This window comes from Rhopalosiphum maidis, chromosome 4 (genome assembly GCF_003676215.2).
Source record: "Rhopalosiphum maidis isolate BTI-1 chromosome 4, ASM367621v3, whole genome shotgun sequence".
NCBI classification, from domain to species: Eukaryota; Metazoa; Arthropoda; class Insecta; order Hemiptera; family Aphididae; genus Rhopalosiphum; species Rhopalosiphum maidis.
In genome coordinates this window covers 925,083-947,060 of record NC_040880.1, presented here as the reverse complement: position 1 = coordinate 947,060, position 21,978 = coordinate 925,083, and the positions used below count along the sequence as shown (strand labels likewise).

The 21,978-nt window shown below is 24.6% G+C and overlaps 2 protein-coding genes across 6 annotated transcripts; one reads left to right on the top strand and one right to left on the bottom strand.

Annotated features, from left to right (window-relative positions):
- Positions 1–742: 742 nt before the first annotated feature.
- On the bottom strand, positions 743–14,336 carry LOC113550964 (PHD finger protein 14-like). 3 transcript variants are annotated; one of them, XM_026952950.1, is made up of 20 exons: positions 13,813–14,335; positions 13,619–13,727; positions 9,339–9,509; positions 9,131–9,249; positions 8,954–9,071; positions 8,769–8,897; positions 8,460–8,697; positions 6,674–6,778; positions 6,310–6,479; positions 6,077–6,248; positions 5,878–6,010; positions 5,637–5,793; positions 5,435–5,521; positions 5,187–5,349; positions 4,990–5,128; positions 4,866–4,917; positions 4,525–4,697; positions 4,257–4,468; positions 3,226–3,334; positions 743–895 (listed from the first exon to the last, which is right to left on the bottom strand). In XM_026952950.1, coding segments are annotated over exons 2-20 (2,466 nt in total). In that variant the 5' UTR covers positions 13,620–13,727; positions 13,813–14,335; the 3' UTR covers positions 743–877. The 3 variants fall into 3 exon arrangements, with proteins under 3 accessions (XP_026808751.1, XP_026808758.1, XP_026808746.1); XM_026952957.1 differs by having other exon boundaries at positions 852–890; positions 13,813–14,336; XM_026952945.1 differs by lacking the exon at positions 743–895 and having other exon boundaries at positions 2,749–3,334; positions 13,813–14,336.
- Positions 14,337–14,455: 119 nt separating this feature from the next.
- Positions 14,456–19,510, top strand: LOC113550985 (transcription initiation factor TFIID subunit 6). 3 transcript variants are annotated; one of them, XM_026952976.1, is made up of 12 exons: positions 14,456–14,615; positions 14,828–15,012; positions 15,943–16,029; positions 17,003–17,156; positions 17,214–17,364; positions 17,423–17,558; positions 18,180–18,359; positions 18,429–18,663; positions 18,729–18,871; positions 18,942–19,107; positions 19,174–19,280; positions 19,349–19,420. In XM_026952976.1, exons 2-12 carry the CDS (start codon positions 14,863–14,865, stop codon positions 19,418–19,420), a joined length of 1,581 nt encoding a protein of 526 aa, XP_026808777.1. In that variant the 5' UTR covers positions 14,456–14,615; positions 14,828–14,862. The 3 variants fall into 3 exon arrangements, with proteins under 3 accessions (XP_026808777.1, XP_026808785.1, XP_026808769.1); XM_026952984.1 differs by lacking the exon at positions 14,456–14,615 and adding an exon at positions 14,724–14,738; XM_026952968.1 differs by lacking the exon at positions 14,456–14,615 and having other exon boundaries at positions 14,863–15,012; positions 19,349–19,510.
- Positions 19,511–21,978: the final 2,468 nt, after the last annotated feature.

Below are 21,978 nucleotides of genomic sequence, written 5' to 3'. Positions count from 1 at the left end.
TATAATCCAACATCTATACAGTGGCGTATATCTATGGTCTCAAATAATGCAGCTGTATGAGTTGTCACAACTTTAATTTTTACGGAAGCTAAAAATTAAATTTTCTAGAACACACTTCTGTGAGTGGGTGTCTATTTTTTGGTGTTGCATGGCCTTTTAAAAAACCTTTATACATCACTGCATCTATATATTATGATCAATATAAATATCAGACTTATAGGAAACTCACTATTTAAAATTGATAGAAATATTAAATATGATATAATACAGTAATATTTATGTAAATAATAATCTACTAATATGGTAATAGTGTAATACCTAAGTAAAACGTAACTACTATAATACCTATTAGTATTAGTATTACTTATTCTGCATACACACTCATTCGCCTAAAATTTTAAATGATTTAAATGCATCATCTTCAGAGAGTACTTGACTCCACTTTAAAAAGGAACATTAATAATTTACATGCAACATATGCCAGTCGTGTATTTTAAAAGGAAGTTTATAGTTTCTTAAAACAAGGATATTCTAGAATACTGAAAATGTATGTATTCAAATTATTTTTGGAATCTATGAAGCAGGAAAAGTACTTCACAGTTCACACTTAGTTAATTTATTTTATTTGGAAAATCTAAAGTTGAATTACATAATATTGTAGTACATTAATAATATATGAGTACTACCTATACTCAAATGATCTTAAATTTAAAAAAAAAAATATGATATAATATGTTATTTATATAATATTAACACATTATGAGGAATTTAATTTTAAAATACAATAGAAAAAAAATTTTAAAACCATTTTGAGTACAAATAATCATTGAAGATCATTGATACATAGCAATGAAGAAGATTGTGCTTCCAAATATTTTTAAGAAGAGTCACTGTCCTGAAATATATTTATCAAATATTATTTTATTATATATATTTATATAAAAAAAAATTATTAAGCAAATTATTTATGGCTAAACATATATTCTAATTCCTATTACTTATGTTAACCAGGTAAGTAGTACAATATTATTATTAAATCAAAGATTGATAAGGTAAAAAAAAAAATTATGATTTAATTTTAAAATTTGGAATTTTTAGTATTTGGACCCATTTTTATTAAAAATTGATTTTACCATATAAAAATAAAATGAACAATAACTATTTTTTTTCTATAATTACTGTAGTAACAAAAAAAATAAAATAAAAATGTAATATTCATGCTTAAATATAGTTTAATAGTTAATACGTATACTTTCATTACAAGTGGCATATTTTCAAATTTTTTCTGGGGAAAAGGGTTCAAAAAATAATAAAAAATAATTGTTAATTTAAAAAATAGTCATGTAAGACTTAAGAACTCAATTCTTAATATATTTTGTACTAATTTGAAATTTAGTAAATGTAATTATTATATTATTATATAATACATTTTAATTTGGTCATGAATTAAATTTATTTTTTGATGTGAAACATCTAATAGTGCGGTACGTTAGTGAGACCGACTGTGGCGTAGCGACGCCTCACTCGTGGCTTGTCAGTTCAATTCGCCGAAGCTCGGAAAAAAATTAATAATAAAAATAATAATAATTTAAAAAAAAAATAATAATTATTAAATAATAAAAATAATTTTCAACATTACAAAAAAAAAAAAATTGTTGATGTTTCACATCTGTCAGGCGTCCTACGACGGCTCAGTTTTGATTTTTCGATTATATTATAGAGTACGGGAAACAAAAATATGCTATAGCCCACCACTACACACAATAATTACTAACATATAAATTACGAGTGCTTTATTTATAATAAATATTTAACTGAATTAGAAACTTAGAAACTGTATTCTTATTCTTTTTAAGTAATTAAATCAGTGGTGGCTCATGTCTATGGACAATAGTGTGGTCGCTTTTACTTTTATTCCATTAATATCAACAATAATAAATTTATATAAATTAAATACTAATAAAAATGTTTGTCATATAATTATAACAATGCTTATAATAATATTCAGGAGAGCATATTTTCTGAGAAAACGTGCATTGGTTTTAGAACTTGGAAATTTGGAATAGCATCTATGACAGCCAGATTGTGTCACAATTTATGTAACACGCTCTATGTGTCTAGGCAATCAACAACGCATTAGCTGTAATCTAATACTACTAAAAACTAAATTATTTAATAAATAACATAAATAGTAAATAAACAAAAGATTATATAAATAATTATTTTTTTTGTGCGACCATGGAGCAATATACTTAAACTTTATTACTCTACCATTTTAAACAATTACATACCACCACTGAATTAAATAGATGAACTAAACAACTAACTTATTTTAATTTATAAATTTTAAGGAATCAAACCAAAAACTATTTTTAAACAATAACCAATTAAATAACCATTTACTATTAATTCAGGGCTCAGAACATTAAGTGACGTGTATAAAAAATATCAAATATGTGGTATTATAAAACCATGCAATTAATTTTTGTTTTATATAAAAATACTTATTTATAAAACTTCAATAAGAGAATAACTGTTAATGCATTTTAATAATATGCAAATATATTCATTTTATTTATTATTAAAAAATAATTTTATTTAACTATACTATTTCTAATTTAAACTTAAAAAATTAACATTGAATAAAAATTAATAAAAAATTATTATTAAATTTGATTTATTTAATAGGTAAAATCTTTATTTTGTTAATTTCAAACAAAATTACTATGCATACAATTTTAAATAGACAATATCACTTGAATTTGGTAAAATATGCAGTATAAATAAATAACGAATACTAATTTTTTTATTTACTATAAAATAAGTAAGTGTCAAATTTAATTTTGAATAATATCCTTAGGAATATGCAAAAGAGGTTCCAAGCCCTGGACTTATTATACTTGTTTTAAATAAGAATAAACCATTTCACGGATCACAAATAGAGAAAAAGACATCAGATCTCCTTAGTTTGACATGCTTTATAGCAATAGATGATCATAATTACTGACTGTTGGCTGCAGCTTCTTCAGTCATATACAGTTTTTACAGATATTTATTTAGGAGAAATCAAAACTAAGACCATTTTTATACACCAGCTGGTTTATTCTTATTTAAAATAGAGTATACACTTATCAGTAGACAAACATAACTTAATTTTTATTCTTTTTATCAAATAGAATTTTTATATAATGACTAATGGTAGACTTAAAGAAATAATTGATGTACCGTTGGATCACATTCAGCACAGTGCCACGAGTAACCTCGTACTTTTGGTGATTTTTTCACTGGGGGATCAAGACAACAAAAATGAAAATTTTTACTGCATTCATCACACCTGTAGAAATAAATAAGTAAAGGTATTTAAAATTTGATTAATTATAATTATAATTTCTTTTGGATTCTGAACAAAGTAATGAATGTATTGATTTTACAATGATGCATGTCTGTCATCCATCACCTATTGATAGAATAAGTTTTTTTTAAATGTTTCGATTTTCAACTTTGAGTGGTTTAGTAGACAATTAGATATAGTTGATACTTTGCAGAATTAAAATAAAAAATTTCTAGTAATTTTCTTGATAATCAAAAAAAACAATTTGAGGACAATTTTACACTAAACAAATTTTCGACAAAATGAATAACCATAGCAACTTGAAATTTTCACCAATAATTTATATAATAATTATCTATGTACAATTTAATTTTCTATATTTTTTTTTTACTGTTTTGGAGGTATTTATAGACAATTAAAATTGTTATTTAAATTTTCAATAAGAACATTTTTATTTAATCAAAAAACTTGATAATATAAAACTAAGATTTTTATGAATTGTTATAATTAAAAATTTACAAAAGGTTTAGGGTAAATCTACAACATTTTTTTATCAAAATCACAAAAAATAGTATATCATTTGTAGTTAGAAATGCATAAATCATTAATATTCATACCGAAGATTTGAAAAACAAATACAAGGTTATTTACAAGTTGTTCAACCTTTATGAAAATACAAATTTCAACTGGAAAGGTAAATTAATTACTTATAAGTAATAGAAGTTTAAAGCATATGTAGGTCAGAAAAATGTAAGCTTAAAATAGTGGGTCACGGGTCCAAAAGGTTGAAGACCACTGCTATAAATTGTATGTCTTGCAATCAACATTAAAACTAAATTGAAAATTATAAAATAAAATAATTATTCTTTTATATATTTAATCTATAAATTAATCACTAAAATATGTCTGCCCTTTTAATACTTACTGAACCATTGTAATGCTTGTTCCAGTTGTTTGACAAGTATTACATTTTGGAGTCAATTTAATATCTGTCAATGTTGTTGTTATTCTGAGTGGTGCAACACTCTTTTCTGGTTTGGTTTTTGTAGAAGTTTGAGGTGTTTCATCTACTGGTGATGCAATAAGTAACTGTGAAGATGTTGTTTTAACTCCACTAGCACTTGGTACAGATTTTATCTAAATAGTAAATATAACATTTTAAAATGATTCTGAGATAAGTTATCAAAACTTACAAATAGCTTAATTCCTTGCCGTGGTGGTTCATTAACTAAATAATCATTAGTTGGTTCTAATTCTGAAGTATTATTATCTCTATGGTGCTTATGTTTGCGTTTGCGAGACTTCACTCGTTTTGTTATTATTTCTGGAGAATACCTCTCCCTATGCCGTTCATGTTTTTTTTTCTCTAAAAATATTAAAAGACAAGTAATAACATTAAAATAAGACAAATTTATTATTTAAAAAATTACTAAAACGCTGAAATTATGTAATATTAAATTATATTTTTAAATGTATACATATTTGATTAAGTATGATAATTAAATTTTAACTTTAAAATATTTGTAACACTTACTTGATACACCAGGCATTTTACTCTGTTCTGTAAGACTATTAAAATCCTGTAACTAATATACAAATAGTTAATTTTTAATTGAATTATACTTACATTTGAATATTTAAAAAAAATTAATATTTACATCATTAACAATAGATGAAGATCTATGACTGTCTGATATAGATCGCTCTCTTCCACCATATCTTAATTTTCTAGGAGCATTTGGATCAACTGTTTCTGGTTCAGAGTTAGAATTACTATTGTCACATTCACTGCATTGCCTGATTATAACATATTTTTTAATATAACTTTTCTGAAATATTCAATATTTGTATTTACCATCCAAATAATTTGGTTTTCTTAGGCATTCTAGTTAGTGGTGGATTTAAACAACCCAAATGATAGTATAAATAACATGTATCACATTTTGCCAACAAGTGTTGATCATTTGTACGACTACAAATACCACATTTATTGTACAAACCTAGTGGTGCCACATTATCTGAAAAACAAAATAATAGAGTTTAATTACATACAATAAATTCACACATGATATAACGGACTTTAAAACATCAAACACATTTTACCTGTAATTTCTAAATTATCATTATTTCTAATTGATATTCCAAGACCTGCTTTTAAGACGGCAGGAGTAGGAGTTGAACTGTTTATTACTAAATACAAATTATAAAATGTATTAATTTTTTTAAATAGAATATAATTTGACACCTAGAACTTGTTTATGAATTATTGGTTAGTAAGTTTTAAAATAAAATAAATTAAGCTCACTAAAAGAATTATGGTCATTTTGAACTTCTCTAGTAAGTATATCTACATCTAAAATATCAGCATTAGGATTGCACATATTAATGACAGTATGATATGCCGTAATTATATTTTTGAGTTCTAAATGTTTTTGTTTTTGAATCTCATTGTTTTTGGACTCCTACAAAAATTAATTAAAATATATTATACATATCATGTACTTAGTGTATATAATATAATGTATACTATTAAATAATTGTATTACTTGATCATATTTTTTTTGTACAATTATTTGTTCATCATGAAGTTTGTTATTTTGGTCAGTAAAATGTTTTAGCTGATTTTTCAAATCTGTCAATCTTAAATTTCTATCCATGAAGTAACTTACAAATTCCAAACTTAAAAAAATAAACAAAAATATTTATAAGAACGGAGAAGAGAATGTATGAGTAATTTTATCTAACCTAAATGTAGTAGGTACATTCCATTTTTTTGGTACATCGCGCAATGCTTTTATTTGTCCTTCAATAGCCTCACAGGAAGCCATATTTACACCCATTAAGCCAGCTTTTAACCAAAGAGCTCGACATGCTGAAGCTGATGTTGTAATGGGACGAGGAACTTTGGACTTAAATGCTATAAAAAAATAAACCATGTACTTAACTTGAATACAAAAAAATAAATTAATGTAGCTTACTTGACTCTGTTATACTGATTTTTTTCATTTCATAATACTTAGATCGTAATTTTTCAAGCCTTCGTTGATTACGTTGCCATGTAGCTGATTTTTCAGAAGACTGCTGTTCACGCAATAATTTCATTTGCTTTGTTCTTAATTGAAGTATTTCCCAATTTCTTTTTCTTTTCCTTAAAAACATGAATATATTATATACTATAGAATTTATTTTTTTTTAAAACATAAATAATAATAATACATCTAGTTTATAAGAATAATATTGGGCGATAATTGCAAATTATTATTAATTTATTTTACGATGTAATAATTAACATACTTAAAAAAAAATAAAACACTGATTCATTTAAAAAATGAATATACTAACTTTGCTACCAGTTTGTCAACATGCAACTTGCAATGAGCATAAAATGGATCTGTTTGATCAGTTTCTGGACTTGTTGCTTCTGATAAACTACCTTCTTGTTGAGCACTAATAATATTATTAAATATTTAATACTTATAAAAATTATTTCATTTCTGTAAATTATTTGTTAAAAAATACATAATATAATAAACATAAGGCATAATTATTCTATTTTGGAATCGAGTTATAAATTATGACTGTATAATGCATTTTAACAGTTTGTTATGTCTTATAGAGAGGTGTGTACGTGTATGTGTTTAATAGATATGGTGACATTGATTGATGTAAGAATTTAGCAAGTAGTTTTAATGATAGATAGGGGGAACAGTCAAAGAAGCCTGACAATGTAATTATTAATTAGTATTAAACTAAGTTAGAAATAAATAATAAATACAGCTTAATAGGTGTAATTTAATTATTATACTAGACTCTTTTATAACGAACCCACTCATTATTTTTAAATATATTTTTTTACATAATTGTACGTAATAAAAGTTTTATTTTTTATCATCATAAATCATTTATCATCACACATGTTTTTAATATAGTAAAACTCATATTTTAAAACAGAAGCTTAGAGTATTTTTATATGTATACATCACATTTTTGAGTAATTTATGAGGATTTAAAGTTTAAATGAGCAAAGTAGTAGATCAATATTTTGAGAATTACGCCTATCACACTCCACTTTTCACCTATATTCTATCTAAACCAGTGGTTTTCAACCGGTGAGTCGCTCAAACTTTAAAATTGGGTCGCAATAAGTCTTCTTGTTAAAATAAAAATAAAATTTATAAAATTATAGAAGGTAAAAAAATTAAGTTTGAAGACATTTCTGAATTAGTAAACAAACATTTGACTAACTTAGAAAATTTTTTTAACTAATATTTTCTTGAGGATATTTGAGTAAATTCTGAGTAGATTGAACAACCATTAGCAGTAGATATAATGACAGTAAATATGTCTGCTAACATTGAAAATCAATTAAATAACCTATCATGTGATAAGTAATAACAAATTAAAAAAAATATTTTGTGCACACTTATGTACAGGAAATTACGCAGAATTAGCAACTAAAGCTATTTCAATTATATTAATATTTCCAACGACTTATTTATGCAAAAAGGCGTTTTCTACTAAGGCAAATTTGAAAACGTCAAAAACACATAGACTCGATGATTTACGGATTGCACCGAGTCAAACTGAGCCAAGGTGGAATTTATTATGTGAAAACACTCAAGAACAAAGTTCACATTAAATTTTTTGTATCATATTTTTATTTTATTTTATATTTTTGTACAAATTCAATGTATTTTCAATTAATAATAATTAAATATTCTACCGAATAAAATTTAATTTTTATTAATTCAGTTTTAATAGTACTACTACAAAGTATTAAGCAATTTCAGCTGTTTTAGAAAGCTTATGTGGGTCACGAAAAATTTAGGCCCAAAAAAGTGGGTTGCGAGTTCAAAAAGGTTGAAGACCACTGTTCTATACTATAAATACCTATAACTCATAATTAAAAATGTTAATAGTTTTCTAAATAATGAATGGTTTGTGGTAAAAAATTACCAGTATTTTCATATCTGGAGACTGAGCTACTGAACCACACTGAGGCTCATATCCTCAGCTATATCTCATTAAATTAAAGAACACTTTGTATTAGTCAAGAGAGATGTTACAACATGATGAAATAAAAATAAAAGATTTTTTCTTATTAAAGAATAATATGTGTTTATCGTACCAAGTAACATGGAAATTAGATCTGCACATCCCAGCATCACATCCAATAGTCACACCAGTGCAACAAAATCTCATATCTTTACACAAACTGCATCGTTTATTACCCCACCGAGGTGTAGTATTTGCAAATAACATAACTCTACTGAGACTTGTGACTTCACCAAAAGTTATTCCAGGTACATATAGAGCACACACTAAATGTACCCATTTTCCACAATCTGTCTCTTTAAATATTCCACCTAAAACAAAATGTATTAATTCAAGTTGTACAAAAATATAGTTAATAGAATATCTATAATAATATACAAACCAAAATTAGGACATAATTCACAAGTAGGATTTTCTATGCCTGCTTTACAAGCTTCACAAAACCATGGTTCCATGGAACATGATGAAACAGATGAACTAACACTTCCAGAATCATGAACACCATAACAACCTAAAAATAAATAATAATTATTTACTACTACTATAAGTATTACTATAAGTATTTACCTTCATGAACTGATATACCACATTCATCACAATCTATTAATTCGTTGACATCATCACTAGCATCGCCTAAGCAAATACTACAAATATGAATATTATCTACTATTTCTTTTAAATTTACCTGAAAAATAGATAATACACTTTTAAATTCAGTTACATAAAAATCAGTTAAAAAGTTACTTTTATAGAATTATCTTGATTGTGTGTAACAATACTTGTGACATCAGTGGTCATATTACTATCACTACATCTAATATCATCTTCATCATCTTTTTCAACTTCTTCTTGATTATCGTCATCTTTTGAAATATGTATATAAGTATAGATGTTTACACAAAAATAAAAATGTTACATTATAAAACCAATTAACTTCTTTTTTAAAACATACCATCAGTAAATGTCAAATATGAAGCTCTATCAGAATCTGATTCACTATTAACACAGTGATCTTCAATACGGAAATCACTATCAGAAGAACTTTCACCATCTATATCATCTAAATGTACCAATTCCGGGTTAGCAGGAGGTTTGACTTTTCTTTTATTGGGATCACGTTCCACTAAAAACATAATAAATTAATATAAAATTCTTTATCAAATGCGATGCTTTAGTTTACAGTTTTCAGCATTCAAGTCTTAATTTTGTACTAAATTATAAAAAGCATTAAAAAAATAAGACTGTATAATGTTAGGAAGTTATATCCATGTGTATTTACTTATTTTCACATCTTATTGGTCTGAATATAGATTAAAAAATTGTTATATTATCATTGCTGATTGTGGGTGTCATTTATTAAGGTGACTAACCCAAAATTTACCTGAATAGAGCATATATTTTTTGGAGGGAGAATTAACTGATCGTTTAGGAAAATTTATAAATTATCAAACATAACTATACAACAATTTATATGATATTTACTACAGCTACATATTATTATGTGTTTTTTTTTTATATTCTGACTATATCTAATCTAATTACATATTTAAATAAGATAATTATTTTAATGATAAACAAATTACGGGTAAAGAGTACAGTGGAATACAATTTTATAAGAATGTAAAATAGTTATAATATTTGCTATTTGTCATAGTTGTCGTGACAATATCTATAAAATTAAACAAAAAATTTCTAAAAAAAACGGATAAGAAAGTTGACGCAAAATTCAATTTTATAAGAAATAACGAATGCATAGTAATTCATTTACAAATAACAGAATTATCACTATATTATTATAGTAGTTTTCAGTAGTCAGTAGACAGTAAACAGAGTGTTGTCATACTACAAATTAAATTATTCTTTTTCTGTATTGAGGAGAGTAAAAATTATTTAAGATCATTATTAGCAAATGAAATATTGTCAACACTATCCATTTTATGAACTAAAAATAATATTTTGGAAGAAATGGATTGGGAAAACATCACTTTTAAATTCACTACAAAAAAGGTTATGATAAAAAACTAAGTGATTTTAAAAAAATAGTTAAAAATCTTGAAAGGTCTAAAAATATAAATTCATAATTTATGTTTTTATATTAAATTTTATTAATTTATTTATCATAGTGCTTTAAATTTAAAACATTAGTCATTTTTTTAAAGGGTCAATTGTTTTCTATAGTCTACACATAAAATAAATTTATATGTTGATCTTGACAGCATTATAGTATTATAGTCTACAGCATATTTCTACAGCTATATCGTTTTTATTAATTTTCCAACGATTAAAAAAAATATAAATTATATTTTATATTAACGATTTAATTATATTGTAATTGATTTTATAAGTACATAAATGCAAAATATTTCCACCAAATATCTATATTTTGTCCAAGAAGTGATGCAACCAAGTATCTTTGCTATATTCATTTAGTCAGTATATTATACCAGATTTTTTTTAATGATTGGTATTATGATTGGAGGGAGGGTTATAAGGTGGCAAAATATGTGTGCTTCTAGTGGCATCAAACCTTAAAATGGCACTGCATGAGAGGAATATCAAACCGAAAAATTAACAATAATCAATTATATTAAACAAATGGGTATGAAATACCATACTAATATAAAATATAGTTAAAATAATAAATATAATATAATAAATTATACAACAATATAATACATTTTAACCATACTAGTTAGAGTTAATTGAGAGTCCTAAGTCTAAAAATGGAACAAAAACATATTAGTATATATAAATTTGATAAATATATATTTATATATAAGCTCACCTAAATGAAAGCCACCACCTGATTTCACCAACATCCTAATTAAAACTTAAATTTAGCAGTGAGGTAATTTTAGGGGAAGGACGAAGTTAAGTTTAAAGATAACAAAATGTTCACATAATATAAAGAAAAATCTCCAAAAATGGGACTTGATACTATAAAGTTATGTAATCGTGAATTATTTCTTTAAGTGTATACTTAATTACAAATACTTTGTACACTTCTGGTATCAATGGCAACACTAGACTGTTTTCATGCCTAAAACCTAAATATTTGAGAAATATTATGGTAATTGGGAGAGGTCAATATGCTGTACGTATTAAACATGCTTTAGGATGAAAGAAAATACTTGTATAATTTATTGGAATAAATATTAAATTAACAGTTCAAAGTTCAAACATATGACACTATATTTTAAACTAACTTTTAAGTTTTGTTCATTCTTTTATAACTAAATTATAAATATGTTTGAAATTTCAATTTAGTGCTTATAAGTAAATATTATATTATATATTATTATATACAATGTAAATTGTGTAATTGTATTATTCTAGAGTTGTCTCAATAGTAAAAAAAAATATAGATTTAATAATATAAAAAAAAATATTGTTAATATTATATTATATTAAATAGTTTGTTATGATTAAACAGCGCTTGTTAAAAAATCAGCCACATCTCCCCATGAAAAATCAATTGACTGCCACTAATTAGAAGTGTAATGTAATATGCAATTATTTTCAAATTTGTTATAAAATTGATGGATGATATAGTACCTATAGTTTTAGACATTTTAGTATATTACAATACATGTCTTTTAATGGATTGTTTGTGCCTTTAAAAATGATTATCTGTTAATTTGAACCTATCCACAATGTTAAAAGGACACAATACCTGCATATGTTGTCTATGTCCTACAAATTTAAAACTTAGCAAAAACTGTTTTGCACTGGAAAGAACCAAAAAGGCTACAGTAATAACTAAGAAACAAAATTTTCAACATATAAAAAGAACTTTGGCTGTGAAATATCGTTTCTATTGTTTAGATATCGTAAATAAAAAAAAAAATTATTCAAGTTCAAAAATAATGAATTTTGAAACAATAAAAATTTTTTTGTAAAGTGATATTAAAAAAATAAAAAGATATTCCACAGATAATTTCCTTAACTCAATTATATATTAATTTGGAGTCTTAATTATCACTACAGCCTAAGTGATTCTATCCTGCACAAAACAGCTTTTGCTGTTTTACATGTGTAAGACATAGACAACACATGTAGCCGTAGAAATGTAAATTTTCAATAATACTGAAAAAATGTTTTCATATAGATTTTGTAATTATTTTCTTTTAAATTACAGATAATAGACCGTTTGTTAATTATACATTTATACACTAAAAACTTACCAAATTACTTAAAAAAATAAAAATACCAAACTGTTTTTACTTATTTTATAATTTTATACATTTCTATTATTATTTATTACTAAAACCGTAAATATCAGCCATTAAAAATTTTCAGTAAAAAAAAAAAATTTCAAGCTTACAGCTCAACATGCGGGTGTAGTGTTCTCTTAATATGAAAATTTGGGATATATTATACAAATATTTGATTGTATTATAAGACTTGTACTCTTTAAACATTTATAAATATATATATTAATATAATTGATTGAAAATGGTTAATAAATAAGTGTGTTGACTATAAGCAAAAATTACTATTATAGGAAGAATTAATATGTGACTATTGACTGTTGTTGTCAGGCATGATTATCAATAAATGCAATCACAAGCGCTGCTTAAAGGGATGGGTAATTTTGTTGTATATACATATAAATATTAGAATATTGAATTGTATTAAATATTTAATAAAATAAATAATCAGTGACGGCTATCCTTAAAAATATAGGTGTAGTGAAACGTAAGAAGTAATCACCCATCCTCAATAATATTTATTTATATAACATCCCATTTACTGAATAGTTTATTCAACATGTTGAAAAAAAAATATTTACTATTATACTATTAAAATATTCCAAAGTATTATTGTATTATTCGCTTACAAAAATTACATAGACAACCCACCCCATCCACCACTACTATAGGATAGCCGCCACTGTAAATAATCAAATTAATATATTATTATTCTTACACATTTGTATATATAATTTAATTAAATGTGTCAGATACATCAATGCTTATTTCACTTATTAACAATGTATTTAATATTCTATCCTAAATTAATTTATGTATTTGTTTAATATTTTGTATATTAAACTTTAAAAAATAATAATAATAATGGTATCAAAACAAAAATTAACTTAAATATTCTATATAATAAATCTAACGAAAACATGACAGAAATTTATGGTAATTTTTAATAGATACAATCATGTTATGATTAACATTAAATTAAATAATAGATATAATTTGTAATACAAATTAGTTAACTTACTTTTTAATTGTCCGGTCTTATTCTTCAAATTAATACAATATTCAATTTGTATTTTGTTATATATTTAATATGTAGAAACGCATGTATAGACAATGATTAATGGAGTCATCTTGTACATGTAAACCATAATTATTAGAATAATAAAGATCTTAATACGACTAAGTTGTAAACAATAAGTGTCCTATAATACCCACCTTGCAGTATTAACAATGTAACTTTAACTTTTGAAGCACAATTAGCACAATGAAATACAAATACACATATTTTTATAAGCGACGGTCATTTGGATGAGACGCGCTATCTACGCATGTGCAAGTATAATCGACGCGTATTTACACTTGAAATTGGATAAATATGCGACGGTTGAGATTGCGGCGATTGCGCGTGCTTACAGTTTAAGTCATTTAGGCTTGTCGTTAATAAGTCAATAATTTTTGCTTCAAATTATCGGGACTGTGGCCCATACTCCCATTCGTAGTTTATGATCTAAAGATAACGCGATACCGGATACACAATTATAAAATTGAATAATATACTAATTAACATATATATTAATTCAACATTTCGGATTTGTTCGGCACATTATATTATAGACTATAATATTATAGTAAGGTAAATAGGTATTAGTTATTAATTTAAAATGCAGTTTCTATTGAACGCGGCTGACGAAATGTCAAGTATAGCCTACTTATAGCGGCTATTATAGTCACAGTGTCTAAGATAATATCTTTAATTTTTGTAAAAAGTATAAACCACTAAACAGTGTAGCCAGTAGTTGATCATGCGATTTGAAAACAATTAAAATGTTAACATAATATTAATAAACAAAACGATTTAAAATTTGTGTATCATTTTCTGTGGTATTACTGGTATTATGTTTGGTTTATGTATAGTTCTTAGTAGGTAAAACGATAAGAACAATCAGGATCCATTGATAATACATCCTTAGAATTTAAATTATAATATGATCATAAGAATTAAGAATATATCTTGAAAAGTAAGTACTTAATACTAATCCTGTCATTGATATCGTAAAATATATTAAAATGTCAATATTATGTTTAGTACTACAAATACATTGATACAAACAGTCAAGTTACCTTTAATTAAATTTAATACCGTAATATACTTTGTATATTATAAAGTATTCGGGTTTACCATATAGCTGCATTTTGTGGAATAAATAAATTATAATTTTTAAATTTTCAGATTACATATATACATTTAAATTATTAATTATCAGAATGGGTGAAATTGAAGTAAACTATGGCTCTACTTTACCGACCGAATCATTAAAGGTAATTGCGGAAAGTGTGGGTATTGGTAATTTATCTGACGATGCAGCTAAAGAAATATCAGATTCCGCCACTTATCGTCTTAAATTAGTGTTACAAGTAAGTTTATTATATTTAAATAATTTTTAATGTTTCATATTTAATCGCTATTCAAGAGACAAAGATATTTTTAGAATCAAAAATCAATAAATCTCTAAAGTATAAAGTATAAAGTAATATAAAGCTATATCCATACTCTATATATTTTCTTAAATCATCAAAATATATTTATTAAATTAATAGCATTGAAATATATAATTTTTTTTTTAACAAATCCGTTCATCTTTCAAACAAATGTAACATTTAACTTTTATTTATGTAGGTTGTTAATATATCAATCATAATCTAATAATAAAACTGAATGCGTTTATTGGAATTGTAGAATAAAATTTCCCAGGACATAACATTAATCTTACACACAGCCATACAAATAATAGATAAAAATATTTAAAATGTTTACAATGCTTTATATTGTTAATATTTTATTAGAAATATATCTGGAAATATATAGGTGTAGATAGCAGTTTAGTTATTTTTTATTCACTGTTAAAAAGATAATTAAGTATAATTATTAAAAGACATTTTTAAATGTTTTACTTAATACCTACATTATATTATAAAAGATTAAAAAATAAAATAAAATTATTGCTTACTTTAATATAGTATATATAAAATATTTCAATTAGTCAATAAATATACAAATTGTGTTTGTGAGCCCATTACAGATAATATGGGTGTATAAATTATATTATCAAAGGTATACACTACACTGTAAATGCCATTAACATTTAAAGTTTTAAATTATCGCTAAAATATTAGAAAACCTAATATTTTATTTTGAAGACTTTTTTTACAGGGTTCATCATTGGGAATTTTTATTTCATTTACTATTTTATTGTTAGCAGTAAATTGTATTGTCTCGTTTATACTTTACTACATGTACTGCTCATTTTTTATACAGTCTATACATTAATATATAATTGTTCTTAGGAAAGCAAAAAGTTTATGATGCATTCTAATAGATGCAAATTACTACCTTCAGACATTGATAACGCTTTAAAAGTTTTCGGTATTGAAGTAAGTTATACAAATTATATTGGTTTATTAATTTTTATGATTTAAATAATTATTTTGCTATGAATTTGATAATTCATTAAAATGCTATGAATTCAGAAATCTGTCATTGATAAAATAATGATCCAAATATTCGTATCATTATTTTATTTTATTTTTTTAAGTTTATCTAGCCAGATATAGTGCATAGATTTAGGTAGGGATGAAAGATGTACATTTTTTACAAGAATGTCCTGTTTTTAAACTATATGTTCCGTTGTTACCAAAAACTCTTATCAGAGACCAAAATGTCCTATTTATCATTAATTTTTCATTTTGAGATAATACAATATTACTTAATATTATTATTACTGGTTACCATCTAAAGTTCATCGATAATACATACTGTAACTTTTGATAGTTAAAAAGAACATTAATGTAGTTGTTATTAAGTATAAAAATATAATATGTAATCAACTTATATACTTTACAAAACTTTTAATTATTAGTTATTATATTTTAAGAAACCAATATTAAACCTCACCAAAATAAAGATTTTCTTTACTTATAGTCGTAATACTCTAAGTTTCACAAACATTTTTAAAGGTTTGAATTAGTTTTAACTTTAGATATAGTACTTATATATAAATATGATTTTTTTTTAATTTTTAATTCTGGTAACCTTTTGTTTAGGAAACTAAGATTTACTATTTTTTTGTGTTTGCTTTTTTGAAAAATATGATCCTACTCACTCTATGTACTGTCAAAATAATATAAAAATTAAAGTAGGCCTATTAGTTATTTTATTATTCTATTATTTTTATAAATCTTAATAATTGCATGAATGAATATTTGATTATAAATTCTATAGTAAAAAACTGTGTATTTAATATACAAAACTAAAGATGTATAATGACAATTTATAAGTAAAATTTAGAATGATAAGGATTTTTTTGACTTATTCAGTTTTTGTTAAATACTATTGTTATATTTTTAGCCTATTTATGGATTTCATGCTAAAGAACATGTACCATTTAGATATGCATCAGGTGGTGGACGAGAATTGCATTTCATTGATGATAAAGACATCGATCTTATTGAATTTGTTAATGCTCCTTTGGCTAAGCTACCTTTAGAAATCAGCATTCGATGTTAGTATTATTACATAGGATTAAAAATTTACTACTTAATTTTCATTAAATTTTTAGGCCACTGGCTCGCCATTGATGGAGTTCAACCAACAGTACCAGAAAATCCTCCTTCTGTATCCAAAGATGTTCAAAAACTTGAATGTGTAGATCCTTTAAACAAATTAAAAAAACCCATTGATAAGGAAGTTTCTGGACGACCATCTACTGGGTAAAATTATATAGTCAGTATGAAAAAAAAAATGTTAAAATCTGTTGCTTTTGTTTAGAAAAGCTCAAAAGTTACGTAATGTTGAAACTGTTCATGTGAAACAATTGGCAACTCATGAGTTATCAGTCGAACAACAACTTTATTATAAGGAAATCACAGAAGCTTGTGTTGGGTCAGATGAATCTCGAAGAGCTGTATGTATTTTAATAAAAATTTGTTTTACAATATGGTCCATATAACAGTACTCTTTTTTTTTCTCGATCAAAAACAACTTATTAAGTTATAAATTACAGTATTCCTATGTGAAACTTTTTACAATTTCCCAGTGATTTGTGAATTTTATTTGTAAATAACTCCTTCCAGAAAATATATGGCTTTAATAATTTTTTGCAAAATTAACAAAAATGCATTATTGTAACAAATTTATGTTGTTGAGAGCTAATTATAGAAACTACTTGACCGATTCCAATGAAAGTTATATCAACAGATTTCTTGAGACTTGGGGTGGGGAAGTATTTAAGCTTCTTTTTTCAAAGCTACAAGATAATACATGCATTTTATTTTGACTCTAGACATTAAATATTTTTTTGATTATTTAAATGGTTACCATAAGTTAGATTATATTAATATTAAAATTATTAAAATATGGCATATCTTTTAATTTTTGTATACATTATTATATCACAGTAAAAAGTGTTTAGATAATTAGGACTGACTGGCTCACATTTATTTTTCTTTCTTTCTATTAATCTAAAATAGTTTTATTATTAATTCATAATAAACTTTAATACAATTAAAATAATTAATTTTTTCAGGAAGCTCTTCAAAGTTTGGCATCTGACCCTGGCCTTCACGAAATGTTACCTCGTATGTGTACATTTATTGCAGAAGGAGTGAAAGTAAATGTTGTTCAAAATAATTTAGCATTACTTATTTATTTAATGAGAATGGTCAAAGCATTATTGGATAACCCAGCTCTTTATTTAGAAAAATATGTAAGTTTAATGACATATTACATATTACTGTATAATTTCTTATAATTGAATTATAACATTATTTTTTAGCTACATGAAATTATCCCTTCTGTTGTTACTTGTGTTGTAAGTAAACAATTGTGCATGAGACCAGAAATTGATAATCATTGGGCTTTGAGAGATTTTGCCTCGCGCTTAATGGCACAAATTTGTAAAATGTTTAATACACCAACAAACAATGTACAAACTCGTATAACTAGAGTATTTACAAATGCTACTAATTCAGACAAAACCGCTCTTCCATCAGTGTATGGCGCACTTGAAGGTATATAAAAATAGTCATATGTTTATCACTTATAAATTCAAATAAAATCAAATTAAATATTTTAGGTTTAGCAGAGTTAGGAACAGAAACAATTAAAGTCTTTGTCATTCCCAGAGTACATATGATATCTGATAGACTAGACTCACCCGAAGTTACACAGAATAATGTGGATAGAATATCTGGAAACCAAATTAAACACTTACTTTGTGTAATATTTTATTTTAAATTTAATCACATTTGCTTATAAATATTTATTAAATTTGTTAATATCTCTTCAGAAAATATTGACTCCTGTGTTAAAAATAACACATTCGCCACCAGATAATTTAGACGAATACAAAAAAGAATTTGGATCGGTTGGTGTACAGTTGCATGCTGCTGTATGCAAAGCCCGTATAACAACTACTACCCAAAGTACAAGCAACCAAACTGTAACACAAACAAGTAAATAAATAGGTTTAATAAAATATAAATATTTGTTTTATAATTATTAACATTAAATTAATATAGATACACAGTCTAGAACAGTTGTTGGTCGACCTGTTGTAGCAACTACAAGTAACACAGGAAATCCTCAAAAATATGTTCTCATGTCTCAACGACCTGTTATTGCACAAGTAAATTGTTTGATTACTCTATTATAAATTACCAAGTTATCATATTTTTAAATTATTTTTGTTTTCAGACTCCACCAAATAAAACTGTTTATATATCTCAGCAAAATATAAAATCAGAATTTCAAGATCCTAGTAATTGAATGTTAAATTAAGCAAACTAATTATATTTTTAAATAAGGTTATTTATTTAATGAACTTAATTATAATTAATTATTCTTGTAAATCTTAAAAATGATATAAAATAAAAATATATTAATAGTAAAAGAAAAATTATTAATGTCCACTTTTAAACAATTTATCAAAGCTTTAAACTAGTTAAAACCAGTTTTGTTATTAACTGGTTTTATTGGAAAATGTATATGAATGTAAATAATAACCACAATTAGTTATTTTATAGAATGAAAACAAAATATTTAACCATTATTAGTTTGATTTCTCAAATAAAAATTTTAATTGCAAATTAATTATAATAAATTGTTATACATTTTTATGTATTAGTATTTTCAGGACTTGAGAATAATCCACCTATTTGATTAAACTATATTATTAGTACCTCGTCAACTTAAATTAATATAAAATCATTCTCTAATAAATAATATTTATAGCAAACAGTTTTGAAAACAATGATAAAAAAATTTATGGCCATGCCCCCATTATCCTATTTAAGAAATTAATTATGTACTGATATCAAATACTATAGTCAATGCCAGGCAAGTTCTTTTATTTCTATAATTACTATGACATCTCCTATTGATGTCTGTGTAAATAATAAATAAATTTGCCATGTAAATTGACTGGTATTCTATTTTAATACATCTAAATCACAATAATCACAGTTTTTGATGTGAAACATGTAATGGCGCGGTATAGTAGTGAGATCGACTGTGGTATGGCAACACCCCACTCGTGGCCCAATTCACCGAAGCTCGGCAAAAATTAATAATAATAATAATAATAATAATTTTCAACATTATTACAAAAAGAAAATTGTCGATGTTTCACATCTGCCAGGCTCAGTTTTGATTTTTTTTTTTTTTTTAAGTTCCGTTTGAATGACTTCTTATTGATCCTCATTTTACGTCCATCATTCATTACCATCAACATTCTTTTTCAAACAAACCATATTAATAAAGCCATCATTAATTAAAATATTTTTACATTTTAAAGTATTGAACATATTGAACTGTACTCGAGATTCCTTTTATATAATTATTAAAAAATCAACTCGCTTAAAAAAAGAAAACATTAGAAATGTCAAGAGTAAACACTAAACTGTAATTGAATGATAAAATATTCAAATACAGTACTTAATATACACAGTAAAAACCCATTAATCCGGACTAATGGGCTTTAGATTTTACGAATTAAACAAAATAACCAAAAATTGTAAATTATAAATTTAAGAAAATGTTATTGAATATAATATTTTACAAATATTAATCTCATATTAATACATATAATTAACAATATTAAACCTAAAAAATAGTACATAATCTTGAGAGCATACAGCGTATATGTAGTATGTATACCATATGAGAACGGTAATCGGTCAAAAAGTCCGGGAACAAAAAGACCATAGACAAATAGTCCGTTTTAAAAAAAGTGTGACTAAGTCCAGATTCAGTTTTTATAGTCAGTCAAAAAGTCCGTAAATACAAAATATTTTATATTTAATATTTATTTTAAAAATTTAAAAATGTTTGTATTATTTTATATTACAATTGTCAGTTTAACAAATACCTATTATACTTTCAATAATTTATCATAGAACTGTTTTTCGGTAGATGGTAGATCATATATTGTACTAGTCCCTAAAATAGTAGTAAATATAAACTATATAATTGGTTATAAAAAAAAATGTTATTTTAAAAAGAACAAAATTAACCAGTATTTTAAATACACAAGTATTTCAGTGAAAATAATAGAAAAATTAGATGGTAGTAGTAGTGAAAAAAACCATTGACTACAAAAATCACTTTGGTTTAAGCACTACAGTTTTTACATAAAGTAACTCTACATTTTGTTGCTTTAAATATTTAAAATAAATTCTACACATTTTTATAATTTGTGATTGAAAATAATGTTTATACACAATAACTTATTAATATTTAATATCAATCTTTTTGATAATTAATTAATTGTCACTGAACATGTTGAAACATAAAAATGTTAATTCAACCAATAGAGTACATCATACATGCCTATATAGAAAATGTTAGACATAGCACATATAAATTATCAAATAGTCTTTGCCCTTTGTATCCAATATGTTATGGCGTTATGTTCAACAATATTTTGTAAGAAACCGTAAAATATTAGATATTTATGTTAAATGCAGAAGCATGTTATAATTGTTTTACATTATGTTTCAATAACATTTATCATACTAAATATTAAAGAATTTTAATATCTAATAATAATAATAATTTATGCGTATTCAAGATAAATAATTTTTTATACCATTAAACTATAAAATTAAATACTTATTCAAGAATCCCGTGCACTTATTCTTCATTCAACTACCTATATTATTATGGTAATTAGTATAAAATAGATCAGTATAAAAATAACTATGTTAGCATTGATCATTAATAAATATGTTTATCACTTACTAGTTACTACTTAAGTATTGTAATACATAATAACTAATAGGTACAACTTTTAAGTGCCCAAGCTAATAAATGATCAAGCTGTGTAT